The 25407-nt window shown below is 42.0% G+C and overlaps 1 protein-coding gene across 2 annotated transcripts in view; it reads left to right on the top strand.

Moving 5' to 3' along the window:
* Positions 1 to 23324, top strand: part of LOC146391189 (thialysine N-epsilon-acetyltransferase-like) — a 28875-nt gene extending 5551 nt beyond the window's left edge. The window contains exons 5-8 of one of the 2 annotated variants that reach the window (XM_084924050.1): positions 17151 to 17252; positions 17344 to 17384; positions 17534 to 17739; positions 20697 to 23324. In XM_084924050.1, coding sequence (XP_084780176.1) covers positions 17151 to 17252; positions 17344 to 17384; positions 17534 to 17701 — 311 coding nt within the window. In that variant the 3' untranslated portion in view covers positions 17702 to 17739; positions 20697 to 23324. Of the gene's footprint in view, positions 1 to 17150; positions 17253 to 17343; positions 17385 to 17533 lie in introns of both variants that reach the window. The other variant, XM_084924051.1, reaches the window with a different exon arrangement.
* The last annotated feature ends 2083 nt before the right edge of the window (positions 23325 to 25407 follow it).

Below are 25407 nucleotides of genomic sequence, written 5' to 3'. Positions count from 1 at the left end.
GCATCCCCTGGATAAAGGCCATATGTAAGGCGGTCAATGATTTTGTCCTTTTCAAGGTCTTGAAGGCAAGCTATAACTTTCTTTTTGTAGCTGCTTGTGGGGTCTCGCTTTAAGGCTTCGTAGGTATTGTTGTCACTGAGGAGTGTAGTGATCTTTGTGTGGTTCATCAGGGGGTCGTTTTGTCCCTCTTTGGGGGGATACTCCCACTGGGTTTAAATCTGGGACTCCCCGCCATTTGACCTTAGAACTGAAGAAGCTTCTTGGATGAGAGGTGAAACGTCTTCAAGCATCTTGAAGAATTCCAGACGCTTTTCTTTGCAAGCTCCTTTGAATAAGTGGAGATATAACCTCTCTCATGACCTTAAGGTGTGTGTGTGTGCATGCCAGAACACTCTGGAAGGCACACAGAGAATAATAATATAAACCTGACACAGGTTATGTTCAAGAAAACCCATCATCGTGTTAAATAGCTCCTCGTCTGCAAAATAAAAGCTGGAAAATATATCTTGTGTTTTTCAGTGCACTGATACAACGAGGGTCTGTAGGTTTTAGACTAACCCTTTGTCTTCCCCTAATTAGCAACAGTAAGAAATACAGGAACAAGCCACTTTATCCCCTGCTTTTTCCTGTTGTTGCAAAGAATTTTATTGTTCTGTAAATCTTAATAAAACACTATAATGTCCAAACAAGGCACACAAATTCTTCTAGGCCTACTTTTTCAATTTTTTTGTTGTTTACCTGTTTGAATTATGTTTTTGTTTCTTACTTGCTCTCACACCACCAGGGCTCCAACTCAGACCAAACTGCTAAAACTGTACATGTCGTAAGATACTCAATTAGGGAACACTTTAATTTAAAGGAATGTGAAACTTCATTTAAAGTCAGATTGTGACAAAAGGACCAGAAGCACACAGCGCTGTTAGTCCAGTGATCTTTTATTTACAGTGCACTTTTCAGTTGGGGCAGATTTCCAGCTGTCCTCCTCGGCTCTGCACCACACATACAGCCCTCATACCAAGTCCCTTCATCCTACTGAAATGGAGAAGGCATGACCAGTGTGATAAAGGAACCGACACACACAGGATTTCCGTGCTCGTGCAAGTGTGTAATTGCGTTTCAGCAGCTGATTGTGTTGTTTCGGCACAGGGTACACAGGAAACAGTCACTCCCTAGGTGCTCCATTCATTTCCTCCTCCATCTCCACCGTCACCATATGCATAGAGAGGAACAAGGGTCATTAAACTGAGCACATACACCTGCCCTCTCTGCCACACCTCAGCGCCGCCCTGAGCGCTCACTGTACCGCCCCTCCACTGCAGCAGGCCAGAGACCACACCCCTGCCACACACCCCCACCGCCCGACTGAGGCCGGGGCCACATCCGACTGAACCTACTCCCACCCCCGCGAGCGGGAGAGGAAATTGGCCACGACCATCTGTGCCCCCGGCCTATGGATCACCTTGAACTTAAAGGGCTGTAAAGCCAGATACCACCTGGTGATCTGGGCGTTGGCATCCTTAAATGAGCGCCCCAGGAGCTAATAACGCAGAGAGTTGACCGCTAGCTGAATGGTCAGGCACTCCTTCTCGACCGTACTGTACTGGGTCTCCCGGTCAGTCAGCTTCTGGCTGATGTACAAAATCGGCCGGTCAACTATCCTTACCTGCTTTGACAAAACGCGACCCATCAGCCTTCACCTATTACAGCATAACTAAGGAAGGATTCAGTGTCACCTGATCCAGCACAGGAACTGTATGCTTTAGCAAAAAGGAAAGTTTTAAGCCCAATCTTAAAAGTAGAGATAGTGTCTGTTTCTCAAATCCAAACTGGAAGCTGGTTCCATAGATGTAAACTCAATGACACGACGTCGTAGTCTCACCACAAGCTCTTTATTTCCTCACCATGTTTTCCCACACACAGAATAACAACAAAACGTTCCGGGCCACCGGACTCTTGCGATATAACAGAAAATAACAGGTTAACAATCTCCCTCTTTCTTTTAAAATAAAAGTATAAACATACACCTTTAAAACATTTGTATAAACAAAACTTGTCAACATTGTTGAACATTCAAGAAATATTTCAGATGTGCTTCGCTTTACCTAAAGCATACTATAACTGCACAAAATAAATATTAATGCATTTTAATGCAAAAAAAACTTTGTAAACAAAGGATCACAGTATCCAGAGTCCTTCGTCTAGTGCTTTTAGAAGGGTTAAAGGTGAAACTCCCTTTTTTGTCAGACAATCAGCAAGTTGGGATTTGGAATCTGACCAACAAACCTGTCTGATTTTCTTGGCTTGTATGAGCTCTTTAATGCTGCTCATTTCTAGCCTCAGTCTCTTCTCTGTAACCTGCTTAGTGGATTTGAGTGCATCAAACAAGGAATGATTGTCAGTCACACAGATCAACGGAAGAGCATTCAGACCAGTGTTCCCAGTGGTAAGCTCAGAAAAAAGTGTTGCCAGGAAGACTGCATTGTCTATTCCTGGGGTAGGCAACCTTTCTGATGATGAGTGCCATATAAAATTTTCTCAGAAGTCAATGTGCCATATGATTGCATTAGCAATAAATTTAATAACGCTCTATATTAACAGTTACACACTATATAGAACAACTTCATAGAATTATATTTGTTCACAGATATTGGCAGCTATTAGCGAATAGTTATCAGCTATTTTGAAACAAAAAAAGACACTTTTTATCCATAATAAGAACTCCATAACAGTAAATGAACTGTACAACAGAAAATGCAAATGCTATTTATGGTCTCCTCACAACAATGATAAGAAAAATAAACTGGGCCAATATGGCATGTTTTTAATACAGAGATACACATGTTAATGTGATCTCTGGTCTCCCACTCAGAGACACAGGTCTCTGAGTGTCCAGCATTCAGACGGCTATCTATGGACACTCTTCATGTGAGAGAAAATCTGCTCACACAGATATGTAGAGCCAAATAATGTCAATAAGGCCTCTGCAATGTTCCGAAGACAGTTAAACTTGTCAGGCAGTGATGTCCAGCAGGTGAAAATGCAAGCTCCATGAACACGCCCAGCTATGGATTCCAGCTGTGTTCGTAGTTCTGCAAACTTTGACCCCCACAGAGTCGAGCTTTTCAGTTCAGTCAGCTGTATTTCATTGTCGCATTAACTCAGCCAGTTAATGCGAGACAAATCCAGCTGCTCATTAAAGCTTTCTGGTTTGATCAGTCTCGAGTCTACGGATGTATACGTGTATTTCCGTGGTGCTGATGCTGCGCTGAGTGGACAGCTCCTGAAGTGTTGGAATGTGGAAATTTCAACATCGCTTGAAAAAACTGCCAGCTAGCAATGTCCCTCTCACCAGTAGGCTAAGTTATTTTTTAGCTAATTACAAGTTGAATCTGGTAGTTGGGGTTGTTAGCTAAGATACCGTCATTAAGAAGTGGCACAACTAATCTGTCTATGCGAGCTAATATGCGATGTGCACCGCTGCCCCGCCCATTTATTTTTTTTAATGCACCTTCTCAGATTAATTCACTGCGTGTCGTGCCCAGGGCTGGACTGGGACAAAAAATCGGCCTGGGCATTTTGACGAGAGACGGGCCCACCAGGTATTACAGGTATAAAGCCTTTGAATGAAAAGAAACACTGTTGTAACAGTGATGCACACTGTCTTGTTGGTATATGTATGATTTCTATACATTTTACGTCAGATAAAAACTTTGGTTGTAAGGTTCAAATAATTATTTATTAAAAGCTAGACATTTTAAATGTCTTTCCCTGTTAATGCCCTACCTGGCCCCCTGGCAAAACTTTGCTAGACCCGCCTCTGCACAGTTACCAGCTGTCAGCTACTTAGAAAAGGATCCTGGTGTTATTTGTGTCTCAGAAACAGTTCATAACTTCCCTTCAACTCATTCATGTCACCTAAAAGGTAAACCTGTTTCTCCATCACCTGTTCAGCTCTGATGATTCAGTAAGGACATCTCCTGGTTTCATCTTCATGTTTCCCTCTCACCACATATACAAACCGATATCATGACCAGCAGCTTTACAGTTGTGGCTCCAGCAAACATCAGCTGATACTAGAAATTGATATTAAATAAATTCTAACAACAGCTGATCAAGCTTAAACGTGCTGCTGTTGTTTAGCGTGACATCCGCTGGTTTCCTTTTTTTTTTTTTTTTTAATTTATTTTTTTTATTTTTATTTTTTTATTACTTGACTGGGGGAAAGAAGGGGAGAGAGAAAGAGGGAAAGAAAAACAGCTGAGAAGAGGGACGGGGGAGAAGGGCAAAAAACAAAAACCAACAGAATAAGCAGAGAAAAAAAAAATGCATATATCGATCACCTGGATCACCTGTTGAAAGAAAAAAGAAAACAAGCAGAAGAAAACAAGAGTAATAGAATAAACAACATCACAATGATATATGGGAATATGACAGTAAATACTAAATATTAAACATTATTGTGCAGCACGTAAGATCGACAGCACACAGTGTGCTTTGAGGTAGGAGCCAAAAAGGGTGTAGTTTGTGTGTGTGATCACCCGTGTGTACACCTGTGAGCATGGACGTGCTTGTTTTTTTGTTTTTTTTTTATAAAAGGTTCCTTCATGTAATGATCTGCTAGAGGGTGTGGGGAGCCACTGCCCCGTCCTCCAGGGCATGAAGCAGGTATGGAGGAGATCAAAACTCCAGACATCCAGAGGCCCCCAGAACACAAGAGACCAAGGAAGACCAACAGAGGGGCAGCTGCGCCACTGTCCCAGAAAGAGCTGAGGAGAGTCCCAGATGAGGGCTCACCCAGCAGCCGCGGAGCAGAAGCCAGGGGGGGGTTGCAGTGACGTGCCCGTGAGCTCCGCCGGCAGCCAGCTGTGCCTGAGTGACCGAGCCACAGGCCGAGAGGCCGGGGGCACCCCACCTCCGAAGTGGCCCAAACGAGCCCCAGGCTCCAGGCCCCGATAAGCGGCCGCCAAGGAGTGAGCCGGTGTGTACCTGGACGCCCATCCCCGGACACAAAGAACCACCAACGCACCGATGTCTGAGGGAGTCCGCCACCGGCAGGGGAAGTGGTGGTGGGGGCAGATAGGCCTCCAAACCTTGGAGGGCCTGAAATGTCCCCAGAGAGGTGGAGTCTGATACCCAACCTGACATATAGACACAGACATACAGGCACACACAGATACAAACATCCATTCCCACCCTCATGCTCTCATATGCACTTACTCCACACTCAACCAACGTGGAGACAGACCTAAAGAGACGCTGCACACACAATCACACTCCCCAAGCGTACTCTACGAACCGGGTCTAGATACCCTTGCCCCTGGAGGGGGGAACTGCACCCAGACCCAGGTGGTGTTACCCTTTTCCCTGCGGTGGGGAGAAGCAGACCGCCCCAACTCCGCAGCAGCAGGGAGGCCCCACCTTCCAGACCCCAGTCGGACGGCCAACTCCTCCTCCTGGCCCCCCGCTCCAGCAGGCCGCAGAGAACGGGGGTGAGAGAAGACTCCAAACCTCCCTCCACCCGCTCATTGTAGTGTTGATGCATGTGTGTTCTAAGGTGCATTTAAAACCCAGGAGGGCATGGAGCTACCTGCCAGAGAGCAGCAGGTAAGCGCATAGCCCCTCCTGCTAGCCCTCAATGTCTACGTGTATTTAAAATTGAGAGGTGGGCAACGACGCCAGGGGTGAGGTGTACACCCTAATGGTAATTTGGATTCCGTGTAGCGTGCCCACCCCCAAGATCCTATATGTATGTGTAATGAGAGTGTGAGTAACGTGAATGTGTAAGTTTTGGGATAGAATTGAGGCAGAGGCAGCCAGAAGGGGACAGAGGGGGAGGGGGGGGGGGGGTAGCCTCCTCTGCACCCTGGTGACGCACCCCTACTCCAAGGCCCTGCATGTGTGGGTGGTTGTGGTGGAGCGGGAAGAGGGAGGCAGCTGGAGATGGGGAGGGAAGGAAGGGAGGGGCAAGTGACCCCTCCCTGGGGCCAGCTCCCCCGCTGACCCCAGTAGGTACCCCCATACTCCGCGACCCGCCAGGGAAAGGGGGCTCAGGCCCATCCGGACCGGGGCCCAATGCAGCAGCGCCGCCCGGCCCCACAGAGCCCGGGACAGTCCACCTGACCTCACCACAGAGAAAACTGCACCCACCCCGTCATCCACTCATCTTCCAGACTACACAAGACAATAGACGCCCAGGCTGAGATCTTCCTCCACCTCTCCTGTATCTCCCCCTCCTGCAGAGAGAGTTCCTGAAGAGAGGAAAGCTCCTGCAAGATATGACAACCTCCCCCACCAGTTGAAGAGCCCCCCAGGTGGCTCGACGCACCGGCGGCACCCTGCGCCAGGGCTGGGCCCCCATACACCCACCTGCCCACAACCCCGGCAACACACCAACCAGGACCCAAGCCCCCGAGGCCCAGCCAGGGCCCCAGCCCAGATCCGGAGCGCCCCCAGAACCTCACGCCCATCCCGGACCCACCCAGGGGCAGCCAGGCTACCAGGTCAGTAACCCACGTCCGTCAGCACAGACCCTCCCCTAGCCCCGCTGCACGCAGCCACGAGGAAACCGTCACCTAAGAGCCAACAGAGCCCCTAATTGGCCATGACCGTTACCCCTGGTTGAGCCCCCCAAGGAAGATGCCTCCGGGGAACCCCCCGACGCCCTAAGCCTGTCCCTACCCCCATACCAATCACAACAGTGAAGGAAGGCGGGACCAAACTATGACCCCCCCACCCCCACTAGGTGATGGAGCTGATCAAAGGAGCCCAGAGCAATTGATCTGATGTGGTGGCAGAGGCTGTATCAAGACTAATGTAATCTAATAGATAATTTCTATATTGGTTAGAATTAAGATTATTTTTATTTTTCCAGTTCATGAGGACTGTTTTCTTGGCTATGCATAGGGCAGTGAAAACCATATGGGCTATATTCTTTTCTGAAGTGACATTATCTAAGCTGCCCAACAAACACACTAAGGGGGAAGTTGGAATGTTACAATTCAGACACTTCGATAAGTCTTCACATATCTCGCGCCAAAACTTCTGAACTGGTGGACAGAACCAAAGAGCATGGATATAATTGTCCGGTGAATTGGTTTGACAGTGTGAGCAGTTGTTGGTAGACGTAAAGCCCATCTTGAACATCCGATGACCTGTATAGTGCACTCTATGTAATATTTTGTATTGAATTAATTGAAGACTGGGATTTCTGATTAGATGAAAGGTTTTTAAGCATATCTGAGACCAGAAGTTTTGGTCTAAGTTAACTGATAAATCCGCTTCCCATTTTGCAATAGGAAGTGATATTGATTCATCTGTTTTAGAAAGCATTCTGTATATTTTGGAGAGTAATTTGGGGGTTTTAAGAGTAAGAAATTGAACCACACTTGGTGGTGTTTGTAGTTCAACTTGACCCGGTTTAAATCTCTTTTTTACTATGGATTTAATTTGTTGATATTCTAAAAATCTTTTCTTGTTGATCCCATATTGTGTAACTAGTCTGTCAAATGAAATAAATTCTGTTCCTTCTAATATATGTTCTAAATATTTGATTCCTTTACCACTCCAATCTGGAAAGTTTATCATATTATTGTTTTGTAATATGTCAGGGTTGTTCCAGATAGGTGTACGTTTGCATTGGATTAATGAAGATTCCGTCAATTTTAGAAACTCCCACCATGCTGTCAGAGAAGAGCTGATGTTGATGCTTTTAAAGCATTCATGTCGTTGGATGTTTGAGTTGATAATCTCTAGATTATTGCAAAGTGCTTGTTCTACATCTAGCCAAGGTTCATCTAAGAAGGTATGTTTTCGCCATCCTGAGATAAACTGAAGCCTGTTGGCTAAGAAGTAGTGCTGAAAGTTAGGTAGTTCTAATCCTCCTTTATCCTTGGTCTTTATTGGTTATTGGTTGGTTTATTTTTCCAAAGGAATTTGGACATACATGAATCTAGAGATCTGAACCAATCTTGTGGCGGTTTAGTTGGGATCATTGAGAATAAATAATTTATTTTTGGTAAGACCATCATTTTTATAGCGGCAACCCTTCCCATGAGTGATATGGGTAGACATTTCCACCTAGCCAGATCACCTTCTACCTTCTTTAAAAGTGGGATATGGTTTAATTTAGTTAGATCTGCAAGCTTGGGAGAAACATTAATACCTAAATATTTTATATTTCCCGATTGCAGTGGTGTAGAAGAGGAATTATGGAAGGAGCAATTAATCGGTAGGACTGTACATTTTGACCAGTTAATTGAGTAATCTGATATTCTTGCAAAAGAGTTTATCAATTCAATCACCCCAGAGATATTGGTTTGTGAATTTTGGAGAAAGAGTAACACATCATCCACATAAAGGCTGATTTTATGTTCCACGTTCTTGCATTTTATGCCCTTAATTTCTGAATTCTGTCTAATTGCTGCTGCTAGTGGTTCAATAAAAATTGCAAACAGTGAAGGGGAGAGTGGGCATCCCTGCCTGGTGCCCCTCAAGAGACAGAAGCTGGAGGATGTCTGGTCATTTGTTCTGACACAAGCTGTTGGGGAATTATATAATATTTTTAACCAGTTTATGAAAGAGGATCCAAAACCAAATTTGTGTAAAGTTGCAAATAGAAATTTCCAGTTAACTCTGTCAAACGCTTTTTCTGCGTCTAAAGAGAATATTGTAGTTTCTAGGTTTTTACTGTATGAGTAGTCTATCAAATTAAGTAATCTACGTGTATTTGTTGATGAGTGCCTACCTTTTATGAAACCAGTTTGGTCAGGATGAATTAAGAGGGGGGTTATTTTCTTCAGTCTCTTTGAGAGAGCTTTGCAGATTATTTTAAGGTCTACATTTATAAGGGATATTGGACGATAGCTTGAGGGATATACAGGGTCTTTGCCTGGTTTTAGCAGGAGGTTAATGTTTGCAGAATTCATATTTGATGGAAGTCTGCCCTTTTCTTTGATTTCCAACAACGTTCTGTAGAAAACTGGTGCTAGAATCAACCAGAATTCTTTGTAGAATTCTGCAGGAAAGCCGTCTGGACCTGGAGCCTTATTATTGGGCATACTTATCAGGGCTTCCTGGAGTTCGCCTTGTGTCAGTGGTGAATCCAGTGCCATTGCTTGAGTGTCTAATAATTTTGGAAGAGTTATGTTGTCCAAAAACTGATCAATTTCCTTTTTAGATGGGTTTATTTGTGGTGAATACAACGTTTTATAGAAATCCCTGAAAATGTTGTTTATTTGTATCGGTTCATATATTGTGTTCCCAGATGAATCTTGAACAGCACACATAGTTGTTTTTTCCTTATTTATTTTTAGCTGGTTTGCTAGAAATTGACTGGATTTATTACCATGTTCATAATTTTGTAAGCGTAGTCTTTGTACTAAGAATTTTGTTTTTTTATCAATTATCTCATTTAATTCTAGTTTTGTTTTGCGTATTTTGTTCAATGTTTCCTGATCTTGGTGGGACACGTAGGCTTCTTCTAGTGATTTAAGGTTTTTTTCTTATTCCTGAATATTTTTGTTTTCTTTTTTCTTTTTATGTGATGAGAAAGAAATTATTTTACCTCTCATCGCAGCTTTCCCTGCTTCCCATAGAACAGAAGCTGATGTTTCGGGAGTGTCATTATAGTCTAAATGTGAAGTCCACTCTTTTTTAAAATATTTAATAAAGTCTTCATCTTTAAGTAGTGATATATTAAATCTCCAGTTTTTACTTGGCGTAGTATTATTCTTGTGCATTAGTGTTAAAGATACAGGACCATGATCGCTGACAGCTATAGGGTGAATCTCAGTGTCTGAAATGTCGCTCAGCAGTGAGCTGCTGACCAAAAAATAATCCAGACGAGAGTAAGAGTGATGGACATGTGAGAAAAAGTATATTCCTTACTGGTGGGGTGAAGGGAGTGCCATGCATCGCAAAGACCAAAGTCGCTCATATACTGTTTGATTATATTTGTGGACTGCCAATTACGCTGAGTTCCTGCTGTATTGAGCCTATCCATGTCTTCATTTAGTCCAAGGTTGAGGTCGCCTCCAAGAACAAGTGTGCCATCTAAGTGTTCAGAGAGTGCACTGAAAAAAACGTGAAAGAATGAGGAATCATCAACATTTGGACCATATACACTTGCAATACATAGCTTTTTATCAAGTATAGATAGTTTAATGATTAAGAATCTGCCCTCTGGATCTATAACTGTATCGAGTACTGTGAAATTAATGTTTTTATGTATTAAAATTGCTACTCCCCTTTGTCTAGAATTATAACAAGCTGAGAACACATTAGGAAACTCAGGTGTTTTAAGTTCATTCGAACCTCTAAGAGGTCTGTGGGTCTCTTGTAAAAGGACAACATCTGCCTGTAGTTTTTTGAGTTGGTTAAATATTTTTAACCTCTTTTCTCTGGAGCCAGCTCCATTTATATTCCATGTAATGAACCTCAGTGCACCCATAGATGTTTGTGTATAACTAGGGATGTATGCTGTGTGCGTCGCTTAGACAGGTGGAGAGAATACATCACTTGTTCATAAATAAAGAGAGGGAGAGAGAGAAAAAATGTGTGGCGAGATGCTCCCTGAGTCTGACTATGTGTGTGCATATTTACTAATATGAGTAGGCTTGGCTGAAGTGTGTGTATCCTATACGACTGTGTGCGCTGTCTGACTGATGTAAATGTGCTGCCGTTGAGCGCATGGTGCGTATGTGTCGAAATAAAGGATGTTGTTTGTGGATGAGTGTCGAAGCAGGTGATCGAGGCAGTGAAAGAAATAAAGAAAGAAACCAAGGACAAGGGTGAGCAGCATAAAAACAAGAGGGGGAAAAGAGAGAAAAAAAAACAAGAAGAAAAAAAAACAAAACGTAAACATTCCAATTAAATCACTGACGGAGTCGCCCACTTTCAAGGCGTAAAGTGGGCGATAAACAAACGAGACTAAAGCTGATCATTGATCAGTTTCATGATTGAAGTAGCAAAAGGAGAGGGAGGGGGAGGGAATAAAGAAGAAGAAACAGCTGTGCAGCGTAAAGACACAGAATAACTCCAGCTTTGTGTCTTTTTCGGCTCAATACGAAACGTGTAATATTTTCTCTGAATACGGGACGATTCCGGTTTTTACAGGATGGTTGGCAACTCTACTAACTAACCTTATGAATAAAATAAAGCTCACTATCAGTAACATCATAGCACCCACCCAGCTGTATAGAAACTCCGTCATGCTAGCTCGTACGCAGTACGAGTTATTGTAACTGACTGTAAAAAGTCAGCACAACGAAAATAAACTCCACCTAAACTTGGTTTATATCTGACCCAGATAGACTGCAGGTCATAACTTCCTACCTGAAGTTCAGTTCACCTGACACTCAGACCGGCGGCCGCCATGGGTCTCTCCTCCTCCTGCCTCCCCTTTCCCTCATCCACCTGCTGGCCTTTGTGGAAGCTCCGCCATAGCCACCACCAAACAACTGAGTTATTTTTACACATTGAGCAGCATCTGGCCAATCCACCACCTTTCATTGTTTATACCATTACAAAAAAAATAAATTAATTAAATAAAATCATCGGCCCATAAAAACGAAAAATCACCATCAGCCCACCGGGCAAATGCCCCATGTCCAGTCCAGCTATGGTCGTGCCATCAGTTAACCCTTCGCATGCCAGCTGTGGCACGCATGCCCAGGGTTGCCGACCCCTGGTCTATTCCATCATACATGGCAAGAGTTTCTCCTGCCACAGTACTCCTGACCATGCGCCTGATTTTTTTAGACTGCCAAAAGAGTGGACAAAATTTTCCTCTTTTACCCCTAAGTACCTCGTGGAGGTACCTCGTTGAGTACCTCCATCAGGAAGGTTACCAAATGAAGCATCACTGAAAACAACCAGTGCCAAATCATCACTGTTCACCACTTTTCCATTTTCAGTTAGCTTTACTTGGTCACTATTACAATAAGGACAGTCTTTAGCCCAGGTGCTCTGATAAATAGCACATCTTGTTCGCTTAACAAACTTGTCGAGTGAGTTAGTACCTGTTAGTGGTTGTCGCTGTCCACTCTGCGATGAAGCACCGATGTTTCGTTTGTATTTAAGACCTTTTTGCTCCGCAAGAAAAACTGCATCTTGGTTCAGTTGAAACGTAAATTTTAAGTCCGTGCACGCTGTCAGTGTAAGTTGTCGACTTTTTTCATCAAGACAAGCTGCATCTAGAAGCTTAAATGCTAACACAGCGTCAGGCAGCGTCATGTTGTACTTTTTCATCCGGTTATAGCGCTGTTCAAAGTCTATTATGTAGTCTGCCATGGACACATTGTGGTCCTTCGCAATGGAGTCAAAACACGAGTAGGTTTCATACGCGCAATCTTTTTCTTCTCTCTGAAACACCGTGTCCAGTTTTGCAAGTAGTCTTTCCATACCGTCATCTTTGTTCAAATCTTCAGTGGGTATCTCCATGGCCGTTTCTCTGGCACTCCCCTCGAGCCCCAGTGCCACCGCGAGTGCCTGCTTCTTTTTATCCAGCTCTGTAACGTGTCTCCAAATATTAACTTCATTCTTCCAGCACTCGTATGGCCTGGCTTCATCAAGCTTTGGTGGTACTTTATAATTGGTAACCATCCTCTGCTACCAATGTAAACTCAATGACACAACGTCATAGCCTCACCACAAGCTCTTTATTTCCTCACCATCTTTTCCCACACACAGAATAACAACAAAACGTTCCGGGCCACCGGACTGTCGCGATATAACAGAAAATAATGGGTTAACAGAAGAGGGGCCTGAAAACTGAAGGCTCTGCCTCCCATTCTACTTTTAAATACTCTAGGAACAACAAGTAAGCCTGCAGTGCGAGAGCAAAGTGCTCTAATGGGGTGATATGGTACTACAAGGTCATTAAGATAAGATGGGGCCTGATTATGTAAGACCTTTTATGTGAGGAGCAGGATTTTGAATTCAATTCTGGATTTAACAGGGAGCCAATGCAGGGATGCCAATATAGGAGAAATATGCTCTCTTTCTAGTCCCTGTCAGTACTCTTGCTGCAGCATTTTGGATTAACTGAAGGCTTTTCAGGGAGTTTTTAGGACATCCTGATAATAATGAATTACAGTAGTCCAGCCTAGAAGTAATAAATGCATGAACCAGTTTTTCAGCGTCACTCTGCAACAGGATATTTCTAATTTTAGAGATGTTGCACAAATGGAAGAAAGCAGTCTTACATATTTGTTTAATATATGCATTGAAGGACATATCCTGGTCAAAAATTAGAGGCCATCCAGGTCTTTATGTCTTTAAGACATTCCTGCAGTATAATTAATTGGTGTGTGTGTTATGTGGCTTCATGGATAGATAGAGTTGGGTGTCATCTGCATAGCAGTGAAAATGTATGCTATGCCTTCTGATGATACCGCTTAAGGGAAGCATGTATAATGTAAACAGAATTGGTCCTAGCACTGAACCCTGTGGAACTCCATAATTGACCTTAGTGTGTGAAGAGGACTCTCCATTTACATGAACAAATTGGAGTCTATTAGATAGATATGATTCAAACCACTGCAGCACAGTTCCTGTAATACCTACAGCATGCTCTAATTGTTCTAATAGAATATTATGGTAGACAAAATCGGACGCTGCACTAAGGTCTAGCAGGACAAGCACAGAGATGAGTCCACTGTCAGAGGCCATACGAAGATCATTTGTAACCTTCACTAACCCATTTCTGTGCTGTGATGAGCTCTGAAACCTGACTGAAACTCTTCAAATAAGCCATTCCTCTGCAGATGGTCTGTTAGCTGTTTGACAACTACTCTTTCAAGGATTTTTGATATGAAAGGAAGGTTGGAGATTGGCCTATAATTAGCTAAAACAGATGGGTCTAGAGATGGCTTTTTAAGTAATGGTTTAACTACTGCCAGTTTGAAGCCCTGTGGTACATAGCCAATTACTAGAGATAGGTTGTTCATATTTGAGATCATTAATAGGTAGGAATTCTTTGAGCAGTCTTGTAGGAAGGGAATACTTATTGAAAACTACAACAAATGACTGCATGCTGTTATCCAACCACAAAGCCACAACTGACTATTAACATCAGTGGGGCTAAAAAATTTAACCCTGGTAGTTTTGGTTTGGTTTTTTTTTTGTTTGTTTTTTTGCAAGTGTGCAAAGTTACGGAGCCCCGGAGGGGACATGGGAGAAAAAAAAAATTAAGACGGACTTTTGTGAGATCTCGCAAAACTTTTGTGAGATCCCGAGTTAGTTTTGCGAGATCTCGCAAAACAAACTCGGGATCTCGCAAAACAAACTCGGGATCTCGCAAAACAAACTCGGGATCTCGCAAAAGTTTTAGCCGCATTCTTCCCGTTAGCTTCGAGCTAACGGGAGGTCGAGACCTACTACAGCCGGGAGGAACACCGCTTTCCCGGCACATCGTGCCTCGACCTCCCGGTCAGCTTCGAGCCGGCGTCCGAAGAATGCAGCTTGTTTTGCAAGCTGCATTCTTCACTCGGGATCTCGCAAAACTTTTGCGAGATCCCGAGTTTGTTTTGCGAGATCTCGCAAAACTTTTGCGAGATCTCACAAAAGTTTTGCAAGATCCCGAGTTAGTTTTGCGAGATCTCGCAAAAGTCCGTCTTAATTTTTTTTTCTCCCGTGTCCCCTGCGGGGCTCTGTACAAAGTAAAATCATTAAGCATCCACAATAAAACTAGGATGTATGGAAAAGCTAAATTTAAAAATCCATACTCTGTTTAATAGGACTTGGGAAATATTTCTAAAAAATGTAAATTTCAGAGCTGCAAATAACTGATATATAGGAATTGATATGCAGTTATGCGTGCACAGTATAAAGTAAAGCTGTTAAAAATCATTGTGCTAAATGTCCAGTCCAGTTTCAAGTTCATGTACAGAAAAACAGTGTAGCCATATTTTCCCGCACTGAAATTCTTTGGCTCGTGTTCCTCAGCTTTACATGAACATGTAGAAGTGTGCAGTTATATTAAAGAAGAAAATGTAATGGTGTGTGCAGAATGCCAGCAGTTCAAAAGCCTGATGGCTTGTGGGTAGAAATTGTCTCTGTGTCTGCTAGTGTGGGTCTGAATGCTCTGGAACCGCCTGCCGGTCGGCAGGAGTGTGAAAAGTCTGTGGCTGGGATCAGAGAGGATATGCTGCTTTTTCCTCATGCAGTGCGGTTTATAGAAATCCTGCATGGCTGGCAGTTCATTCCTGGCGATGCACTGTGCTCATCTCACCACCCTCTGCAGAGCTTTGCGGTCCGGAGCATTACAGCTGACATACCAGGTGGTGATGCAGCCAGTCAGAATACTTTCAATGGTGCATCTGTAGAAGTTTGTAAGTATTCTGGGGTTCATGTCAAATCTTCTCAGCCACTGCAGGAAGAAGAGCCGCTGTCTTGCCGCTTTTGTGATCACACCAACATGGTGTGACCAATTCAGATCCTTGCTGATGTTGATGCCTAGGAATCTGAAGCAGCTGACTCTCTCCACCTCTGCTCCTTCGATGTGGATGGGGGTGTGGCCTCCTCTCTGCAGTCTCCTGTAATCAATGATGAGCTCCTTGGCAGCAGGTTGTTGTTGTTTCACCATGATGTCAGGGCTCTCACCTCTGCCCTGTATGTCGTCTCATCTCCATCAGAAATGCAGCCGATGATGGTGGTGTCATCTGCAAATTTGATGTTGGTGTTGGTGTTGGAGCTGTGTGTTGCTGTACAGTCGTGGGTGAACAGGGTGTACAACAGGGGGCTGAGCACAGATCCCTGGGGGGCACCTGTGCTGAGTGTGAGTGTGGATGAGGTGATGCTGCCAATCCTAACCACCTGAGGTCTGTCTGTCAGGAAGTCCAGGATCCAGCTGCACAGGGAGGAGCTGATGTTCAGGTCACAGAGTTTTATGACAAGTCTGGATGGTATGATGGTGTTGAAGGCGGAGCTATAGTCTATGAACAGCATCCGCACATATGTGTTTTTCTGGTCCAGGTGGGAGAGGGCAGTGTGAGGAATCGTCTGTAGATCTATTGGGCCTGTAGGTAAACTGGAGCAGATCAAGTGAAGCAGGGAGTAAAGATGCGATGTGAGCGTTGACTATGCGCTCAAAGCACTTCATAGCAATGGGGGTGAGTGCTACAAGGCGATAGTAATTTAGGCAGCTCACATTAGTTTTTTCGGGACAGGGATGAAGGTGGTCCTCTTAAAACATTTTGGGACAGCAGACTGGAGCAGGGAAAGGTCACAAATGTCTGTAAAGACATCTGCCAGCTCGTGGGCACATGCTTTGAAAACACGGCCTGGAACGTTGTCTGGTCCAGGAGCTTTTCGAGTATTTGCTTTCCTGAAATATTTACACACGACTGCCTGAGATATCTGAATAGGGCAGCTGTCCTCTTCCAGCAAAAGCTCCTGAGATAGATGTTTATCAAAGCGTGCATAGGTGTTAAGCTCATCCGGTAGAGAAGCAATTACCTCCCTCACTCTGCCGCTGTTTCCCTTGTAGTCTGTGATGCTCTTCAATCCACTCCACATGTTCCTGGTGTTGGTGTTGCTGTAGCAGAGTTCCACCTTTTCTTTGTTCTGTCCCTTGGCTGTTTTTATTGCTTTCCTGAGTGCATACCGGATGTTTTTTATTCACCTGGGTCTCCGGATTTAAAGGCTGCAGTCGGCGCTCTGAGTGCTGCGCGGACCTCTCCGTTACCCCAAACCAGAAGCCGTGGGTTAAGTTTGTACATTAGCCCGTGGTACACCGTCATTGGTACATTTGTGGATAAAGTTTATTACGTACTCAGCATAATTGTTGATGTTGTTGTCAACAGCAGTCCTGAAGACTTCTCAATCTGTGATGCTGAAGCAGTGACGCAGGGTGCTGTCTGATTGGTCGGTCCAGCGTTGAACCGAACGTGTCATGGGCTGCTCGCTTTTCAGCTTCTGCCTATAGGCTGGCAGCAGCAGAACCGAGGAGTGATCTGATTTGCCGAAGGCCGGTCGGGGGCGGGCTTTGTAGGCATGTGCATACGGAGTGTAAACATGGTCTAAGATGTTCTCACCACGTGTTGGAAAGTGTACGTGCTGATAAAACTTCGGCAAAACTTTCATCATGCTTGGCTGCAATTAAAGATCAATTGGTTTTGCTACCTGAAACTAATATTTTTCTTTTCTTTCAGGCTACACGAAGATCGGCTATGCACTTTACTTTTATACCTACAGCTCCTGGACAGGCAGAGCAATTTACATGCAAGACTTGTATGTAATGCCTGAGTTCAGAGGTACAGTACAGCATCTGAGAAGATGTCACATCATGGCTGTGTATATGAATTTGCAGGAAATCTCAAGTAATGCATATGATCTGTCTTTCAGGGAAGGGCGTTGGTAAAGCACTAATGAGCAAGGTGGCACAGGTGAGTGCAATGTGAATACTGTATGTTCAGTACTTCCAAGCATAAAGTACTAAACAATGTCTCAGAGGTTGCATACAGAAGAAGCTTCCATGCAGCATCTCATCTCAGCAGTCATTCCTGTCTTCCTTCTTGGTTTTGCTCTCCTGTAGCTGGCTCTGGCTGCTGGTTGCCACCAGCTCAACTTCACCGTTGTAGACTGGAACAAACCATCGATGGACTTTTACCTCAGCCAGGGCTGTTTCGATGTCACTGCTACCATGGGCTACCACTGCATGCGCTGCGAGGGGGAGGCGCTAGAGCACCTGGCTCAACCTTAACCCAACCCTCGTGACCTTGTGACCTTTGCAGACATGAGGTCAGCCCACGGATTGCAAAAACTATTATTTTTATTTTTCCAGTTCATGAGGACTGTTTTCTTGGCTATGCATAGGCCAGTGAAAACCATATGGGCTATATTCTTTTCTGTAGTGACATTATCTAAGCTGCCCAACAAACACACTAAGGGGGAAGTTGGAATGTTACAATTCAGACACTTCGATAAGTCTTCACATATCTCGCGCCAAAACTTCTGAACTGGTGGACAGAACCAAAGAGCATGGATATAATTGTCCGGTGAGTTGGTTTGACAGTGTGAGCAGTTGTTGGTAGACGTAAAGCCCATCTTGAACATCCGATGACCTGTATAGTGCACTCTATGTAATATTTTGTATTGAATTAATTGAAGACTGGGATTTCTAATTAAATGAAAGGTTTTTAAGCATATCTGAGACCAGAAGTTTTGGTCTAAGTTAACTGATAAATCCGCTTCCCATTTTGCAATAGGAAGTGATATTGATTCATCTGTTTTAGAAAGCATTCTGTATATTTTGGAGAGTAATTTGGGGGGTTTTAAGAGTTAGAAATTGTACCACACTTGGTGGTGTTTGTAGTTCAAATTGACCCGGTTTAAATCTCTTTTTTACTATGGATTTAATTTGTTGATATTCTAAAAATCTTTTCTTGTTGATCCCATATTGTGTAACTAGTCTGTCAAATGGAATAAATTCTGTTCCTTCTAATATATGTTCTAAGTATTTGATTCCTGTACCACTCCAATCTGGAAAGTTTATCATATTATTGTTTTGTAATATGTCAGGGTTGTTCCAGATAGGTGTACGTTTGCGTGGGATTAATGAAGACTCCGTCAATTTTAGAAACTCCCACCATGCTGTCAGAGAAGAGCTGATGTTGATGCTTTTGAAGCATTCATGTCGTTGGATATTTGAGCTGATAAATGGTAGGTCTGAAATCTCTAGATTATTGCAAAGTGCTTGTTCTACATCTAGCCAAGGTTTGTCTAGGAGGGTATGTTTTAGCCATCCTGAGACAAACTGAAGCCTGTTGGCTAAGAAGTAGTGCTGAAAGTTAGGTAGTTCTAATCCTCCTTTATCCTTGGTCTTTTGTAGTGTTTTTAAGCTTATACGTGGGGGTTTATCTTTCCAAAGGAATTTGGACATATATGAATCTAGAGATCTGAACCAATCTTGTGGCGGTTTAGTTGGGATCATTGAGAATAAATAATTTATTTTTGGTAAGACCATCATTTTTATAGTGGCAACCCTTCCCATGAGTGATATGGGTAGACATTTCCATCTAGCCAGATCGCCTTCTACCTTCTTTAAAAGTGGGATATGGTTTAATTTAGTTAGATTGGGAGAAACATTAATACCTAAATATTTTATATTTCCTGTTTGCAGTGGTGTAGAAGTAGAATTATAGAAGGAGCAATTAATCGATGAGTTGATTGTGGTGTGGAAGAACCAAACCAGAGACGCCACTCGTGGGCGGGTAAAACATCCAGCATGATGGTGAAATTTTTTTAAAGGTTTTTTTTTTTTTTTTTAAATTTAACACTAATGAATTATGTTGGACAGTGTTAGGTTACAACAAGAGTAGCAGACTTAAGTCAAAACTTGAGCTGATGATTCTAATTACAGTATTCACTGAAATCGATATTTATGCTGTGTAGAGGTTGGAAATTAAGCAAGATAGTTCATGTAACACCTTCTTGTTTCATTTGGCTAAATTCACAAAGACCAGCAGCACAGCTTGATTGATCACAACCTGTACTCAAAAGTCTACTGGAGCTCAGAATAGAAATTGTAATTTATTTTTTATGTGTTTTTTAAAGAGGCAACACTACAGCTGACTACAGTGGACGTTTTTTTTTTTTTTTTTTTATTATGACAGGTGAACATTCATTCCTTGCACAAATATAGCTGGTAGATGACCTACTTTTACCTTTATACTTTGAGCAAACTTTAGAGGCTGTACTTATTTCACTTTTACTTGGATGAATATGTTGAATCAGTACTTCAGCTATTAATCGCTTTTTTAAAAATCACTTCTACCTTGAGTGAAGAATGTGTGTAGTTTTGCCACCTCTGGTGACTATTGAATAATGACACATATTGACACCCAAGCAACAATTTCACAATAAACTTCTCCCTGCCATCCCATCCTTTGAAAAGTGAGGGTTTGTTGGAGGATAGTGCTTTCTTTTTTTCTTTTTTTTTCTCTTTTTTTGTTAGCACTTTAAAAATGTTTAAACCATATTGAGTAATATATCATATAAAAGGGCATAGAGTGAGCTATACAGTTCACTTTTGTTTTTCAAAATGATGCACTACGATGTCACAATGGCTCCATAAATTTATGCTACATCAAACATTACATAAATTTATCTTAAGATCCCAAGTTTTTGTGCAGTGCGTCATTAAAAAAATCTGAGGAAATTGGACAAGTGGAGGAGAAAAGAAGTGGCAGGTTGAAAAAATTTGTCTTCCGCAGATGAACATCTGAAAGTCATGTCCTTAAGAGAAAGAACAAGAACTGGATGTGATGAACACAAATTGTTGTCATTATGTATGAAAGAAGAGGTTCAACAGTGAGTGTCCATGGACATTTGTAAAACATGGTGGAGGTTGAATAAAAGGATTTTGATTCATTAAATCCTGAATTGATTTTTAAATATAAATGTTTTGCCAGAATTTCAGGTTAAAGTTTTCATTTCAACAACCACCAAACAGCTAAAAAGGCAAATGAGAGCAGACCCAACACATCAGAATCTGTGAGATGTCGGCTTTCTCACCTGACGCCACATATGTGGACGCACCTTCAAGGGTGAAAACACACATCTAAGAGATTCTGATGCTGCAGGTTTTGTCATTCTCCAACCAAAATTCACTGAACCAGCAGCAAAAGAAGATCAAAATGTGTCACATCTGATAAATATTGTCATTAATTCCCTCTTATTTTTGCTGTTTTGTGCAGGAAATCACACTTCCTGCACAGCTCTCTCTCTCTCTCTCTCTCTGTGTACGTCAAGAACAGTTTTCCATCTCAAATCTGTTTTCTGCATGATTTGCTTGCTTATTATGCACCAGTCTACCATTGTGTACAACACTGTCAGCCATATGTCTGTGAAGGTTCTCAGTCATCCAGGTCATCGTAGTCAAAGGAGCTTGCAAAGAAAAGCGTCTGGACTTCTTTAAGTTACTTGAAGACGTTTCACCTCTCATCCGAGAAGCTTCTTCAGTTCTAAGGTCAAATGGTGGAGAGTCCCAGATATAAACCTAGTGGGAGTATCCCCCCACAGAGGGACAAAAGGACCCCCTGATGATCCTCTAATCGCCTGAGCCAAGGTGTGAAACTGGGTGTGGGTCCCAATCAGCCAGAGTTTCGGGTGTGTTCATTGTGAAACCTGGCCCCACCTTATCATGCGAATTCCTGAGGTCAGATGGCCCAGGATGTGAGTGGGCGTTAAGGCGTCTGGGAAGGGATCTCAAAACTGGATTATAGATGGCAGAGAGTTGGTGTCGTAAACCCCCGCCTCTGTTCAAAGATGGTCGCTCACAGTGGACATAGATGGCTTCTTTCACTCCTCTTTCAAACCATCTGTCCTCTCAAGCACATGGCACAACACAGAAGAGCCACCTCCACAGGACAAGACTCAGCAGTCCATCTGCATCTTAAGGATAAAGGACACTCTTTTGAGGATGCCAATGTTCACATTTTGGACAGAGAGGACAGATGGTTGGTTTTTTTTTTTCATGACTTCTGACAAGAAAGCCTTATTTCTGCTGTTGAATACCAAAGAAATTTACACTGTTTTAAAATTATCCCAAATTTTAAAATGCTTAGCTGTGTCTCCAATAAAAACCTCTGTAACTTTGCTCTGCTTCACTTCAGAAGCATCGGGTAATGTTCATATGTTAATTCATGGTTTTCTTCAGTTTTTGTTCTATTGCAGAATATTTTTAAGGTGGTTTTCTGTTATAAAAAGCCATGCCAGGAAAATCTCCTTCATGTTTTTCTGTGTTTTATCCTCAGTTACTTTGACACGAAGGCATCTGCTGTGATGTTTACACTTCTGATAAAGTCTCACAAGTCTCAGTACTGATAAATGATCAGAATTATAATATTTTTCACTGTCTGAGGCAAAATTTTCCCCAATCAAATCGAATCTGGGATCGAATCGAATCGGGACCTTGTGAATCAGAATCGAATTGATTATAGAAATCAGTGACGATACCCAGCCCTTTTATTGAACGAGTGTGTGATCATCTTGACAGAGAATGAAACAAAGGACAGCCAACATCCAACGAACTTTTGAATGTCCTTGAAGATCTTTCTTCCAAAAGTTGTAACAGATGATCACCACAGATCATCTTAAAGGATCTGAATTTATGAAAAACAGAAACCTACAAACAGAATATTGCATGGGGCCTCATAACACCTTTTCTTTTTCAGCCATTTTGCTGTAGATTTGGTTGTTTGCTTGTCATTGTCCTGTTGCATGACCCAATTTTCATCCAAGCTGTTAGAGAGATGACCTTTATTAGCAATGAGTACATAAAAAAACTCGAAGTAAATCTTCTGAAAAACGTTATTCAGAGCTTTGAATATCACAAAAGCCTATGAAATATTTGCTTTCTTTTCTAACTTGTGTTTTCATTGATTTACTTTGATCTTTTTGATGATGTCGTTACTGAGGCTGAATTTTTCTATTTTAGATATGTAGCTATTGACAAGATCTAATTTGAGCTTCAAAAATATGTCTAAAAATTTAAAATAATAAATTTCTAGAATTTGTGGCATGATTACACAATTTTAATTAAAAAAATATTAAAACTAAATTGCAGAATTAAAATTCATCAGAATCAGAAACTTTATTGTCATTGTCACGAGAACAACGAAATTAAGAATGGTCCCCGATCATTGCATCATCCCTAGCAATATCAAAATATAAATAAAACAATAAAATTCAATAAATAAAATAGATAGAATACTTAAAATACTAATAAGATGTAACAGTAAAACATTCACATACATTCCCACACACATGCTTCAGACCGTGCATAGATTAACACAAGAGTGGCGTGATGGACATTTTTTCAACATGTTTTCAATATGTATTCATTTATTGCAAATTGTTCTTGAGCCATGTCTGCATTACTTCCACAGCCCAACATTTGGCCCACAACTTGGAACTTATGAACAGACAGTTGATTTAAATGTGTCAAAATGCAAAAAAAAAAAGTATCTAATGCACAGAGAGAACCTGCTGGTAAGGACATGTTGTGAAAGGCCTAGTAAACCAAAAGTGAATGAAAAATACAAACCACAAGAGAAGTAATTGTTCTGAACGTGTTATTACACAAGTCTGTGGAAAATGAATTTTTATTTAAAAAGTTGAAAAGCTGTACTGGACAGTTTATTTTCAAAAAATTTTCATTACATTACTATTGTCATGCAATCCCTAAAATGGTTTCAGATGTACAAAAAAATAAAATAGAAATGTAGAAAGTTGTGTGTATATTTCTTTTTTGCTGTAATGCACGGTGCACTGTTAGCCTGGATTTTGTGTTGACTTTTTTTGATTAAAATATAATCAAATTATTTAAGTTTGATGCCATTACTATAAAATTCTAAGTAAATTCCACTCATATGTCGGAAAAGTCCACAAGTGTGGATAATTTTAAGTTAAATGGTCTAAACTCCATGCCATTTAGTTGTGAAGGAACACCATTTTACTTTGCATCTGCAATCTCACACTGGTATGCCACCACGGTCAAGTGAGCCGTCATTTGTCAAGCCAGCCTCCTCACAATCCAAAAATGAAATAAAAATCATCATTGATAGTTGATGTCAAACTTTCAACACATTCTTCCTCTGGGCCACCTACTGTACCTCTGGGCTAGGTTTCTTCTCCATTGGCTGCAATATTCCACAAAAAATAAATGACAGTTATGCTCAAGTTCAATATAGTCAATACAAAACAATCACATCATATTCAAAAATTCATTAACAATATAAATATGGCGTTATTTTTGTGCCACTATTCTGAGCGCATGTAAAAAAAAATTTGAGCGCACGTAAAAAAAAATTGCATTTTGAGCGAAGAAAAGTTAAATTTGAGTGAACAAAATTCATTGCTGCGTGCAAAAAATGTATTTCAGTGTTTGCTATTATCCATACACACACACACACAATACTATCCCCTCTCGCTCAGTTTTTGCATTTGCGCTTGCTCGTAGTGATGTGCGAATCATGAACGAATCGTTCAATACTCGAGAATCACTTTACTGACTCGTGAATCATGATTCACAAGCCCAACTGACTCACTGACCCATCCCTGTTGCTGTTAGCAAACTAATTTCATTAGTAGAAATATATCTAGCTTATAATTAAAATTTTATGGAAAAAACAACAGCCAGTTTCTTAACAAAAACATTTCTGCTCTGAACTGGAAGAAAAAAGTGAGTAGAAAGATCACATCAACACAATAGCTCCTCAGTTCACAGTAGCATCGCTCTGCTAACATGCTAACAGCACATTTGAGTTACTCACCCCCTCCCTTCCTGTGCTGAATCGTAGCATAATGCTGGGCATACACTGTGCGATTTTTGGCTCATTTTGAGCCGATTTTTCAGTCGTGCGACCATTTTGGGGATCAGCCCGAGTTTCGCCTTCATCGTGTGTCGTGCATCGTGTAGTATACATGGGGTAACGAGAAGCGATTAACCAGCTCCCGATCAGCAATCACTCAGGACTCACTCACCCCCTCCCTTCCCGTGCTGAATCATAGCGTGAACGAATCACTCAGGACTCACTCACCCCTCCTTCCTGGCTCACAGCTTCTTCTTCTTCTTCTTCTTGGTTGGCAACCAATGTTAAGGAGCATTACCGCCCCCTGGCACACAGCTCAGTGGACATTTTGATGAGAAAATATATATTTGACACATTTGAGGAAAATACTAATAAAATAAAATAAATGTCCCTTTTTTTTTTGCTCTAGCTGTTTTTCTTTTTCAATCACTCATCTTAGCAATAGGATTTACATGAAAAGAGAAACAAATTAAGTTTGAGTGAAAATGTTAATTTTTTGCACTCTCTGGTCAACTGACTCAGTGACTCAAATGACTCAAAAAACCCAATTCACTTTGGTGAGTGACTCATTCAAACTCGATTCAGTAAAAAGAATCGAATTGTGGGTAACAGGCATCTCCGAAAACGTTAGAGCACTTATGCGAATATGTGATGTCTTGATAAATCGAGCAGATATTTGAAGTTTACACAGCACCATTCTCGCATGAAAATATCTTAAAAGTTTATTTTGTGACCCAGAAAGAGTAATATTTCAAACTCCGCCACTCTGTGTTCCTCCGCCACTGCCTCGTTTGAGTTTTGGACGAAAAGGATTCTGGGATATTGCATTTTGTCATTTCGAGCTGATTGGAGACCATAACAGCCAATCAGATTTTTTTGCATCCAAGTCTGTGATTGGCTGGTTTTGTGGCACAAATACAACGGTGTATAGAAACGCGCACGGGCAGAAAAGTTGAGAGTGCAAGCAACACATTGCGAGCAAGCACAAATGCAAAAACTAAGTGAGAGGGGCTGCTATTGTGTGTGTGTGTATGGATAATAGCAAACATTGAAATACATTTTTTGCACGCAGCAATGTGTTTTGTTCACTCAA

This window comes from Perissodus microlepis, chromosome 3 (genome assembly GCF_051167445.1).
Source record: "Perissodus microlepis isolate ML-2025 ecotype Zambia chromosome 3, ASM5116744v1, whole genome shotgun sequence".
Classification (NCBI taxonomy): Eukaryota; Metazoa; Chordata; class Actinopteri; order Cichliformes; family Cichlidae; genus Perissodus; species Perissodus microlepis.
The sequence above is the reverse complement of the archived record's forward strand: the minus strand, read 5'-3'. Positions and strand labels throughout refer to the sequence as shown.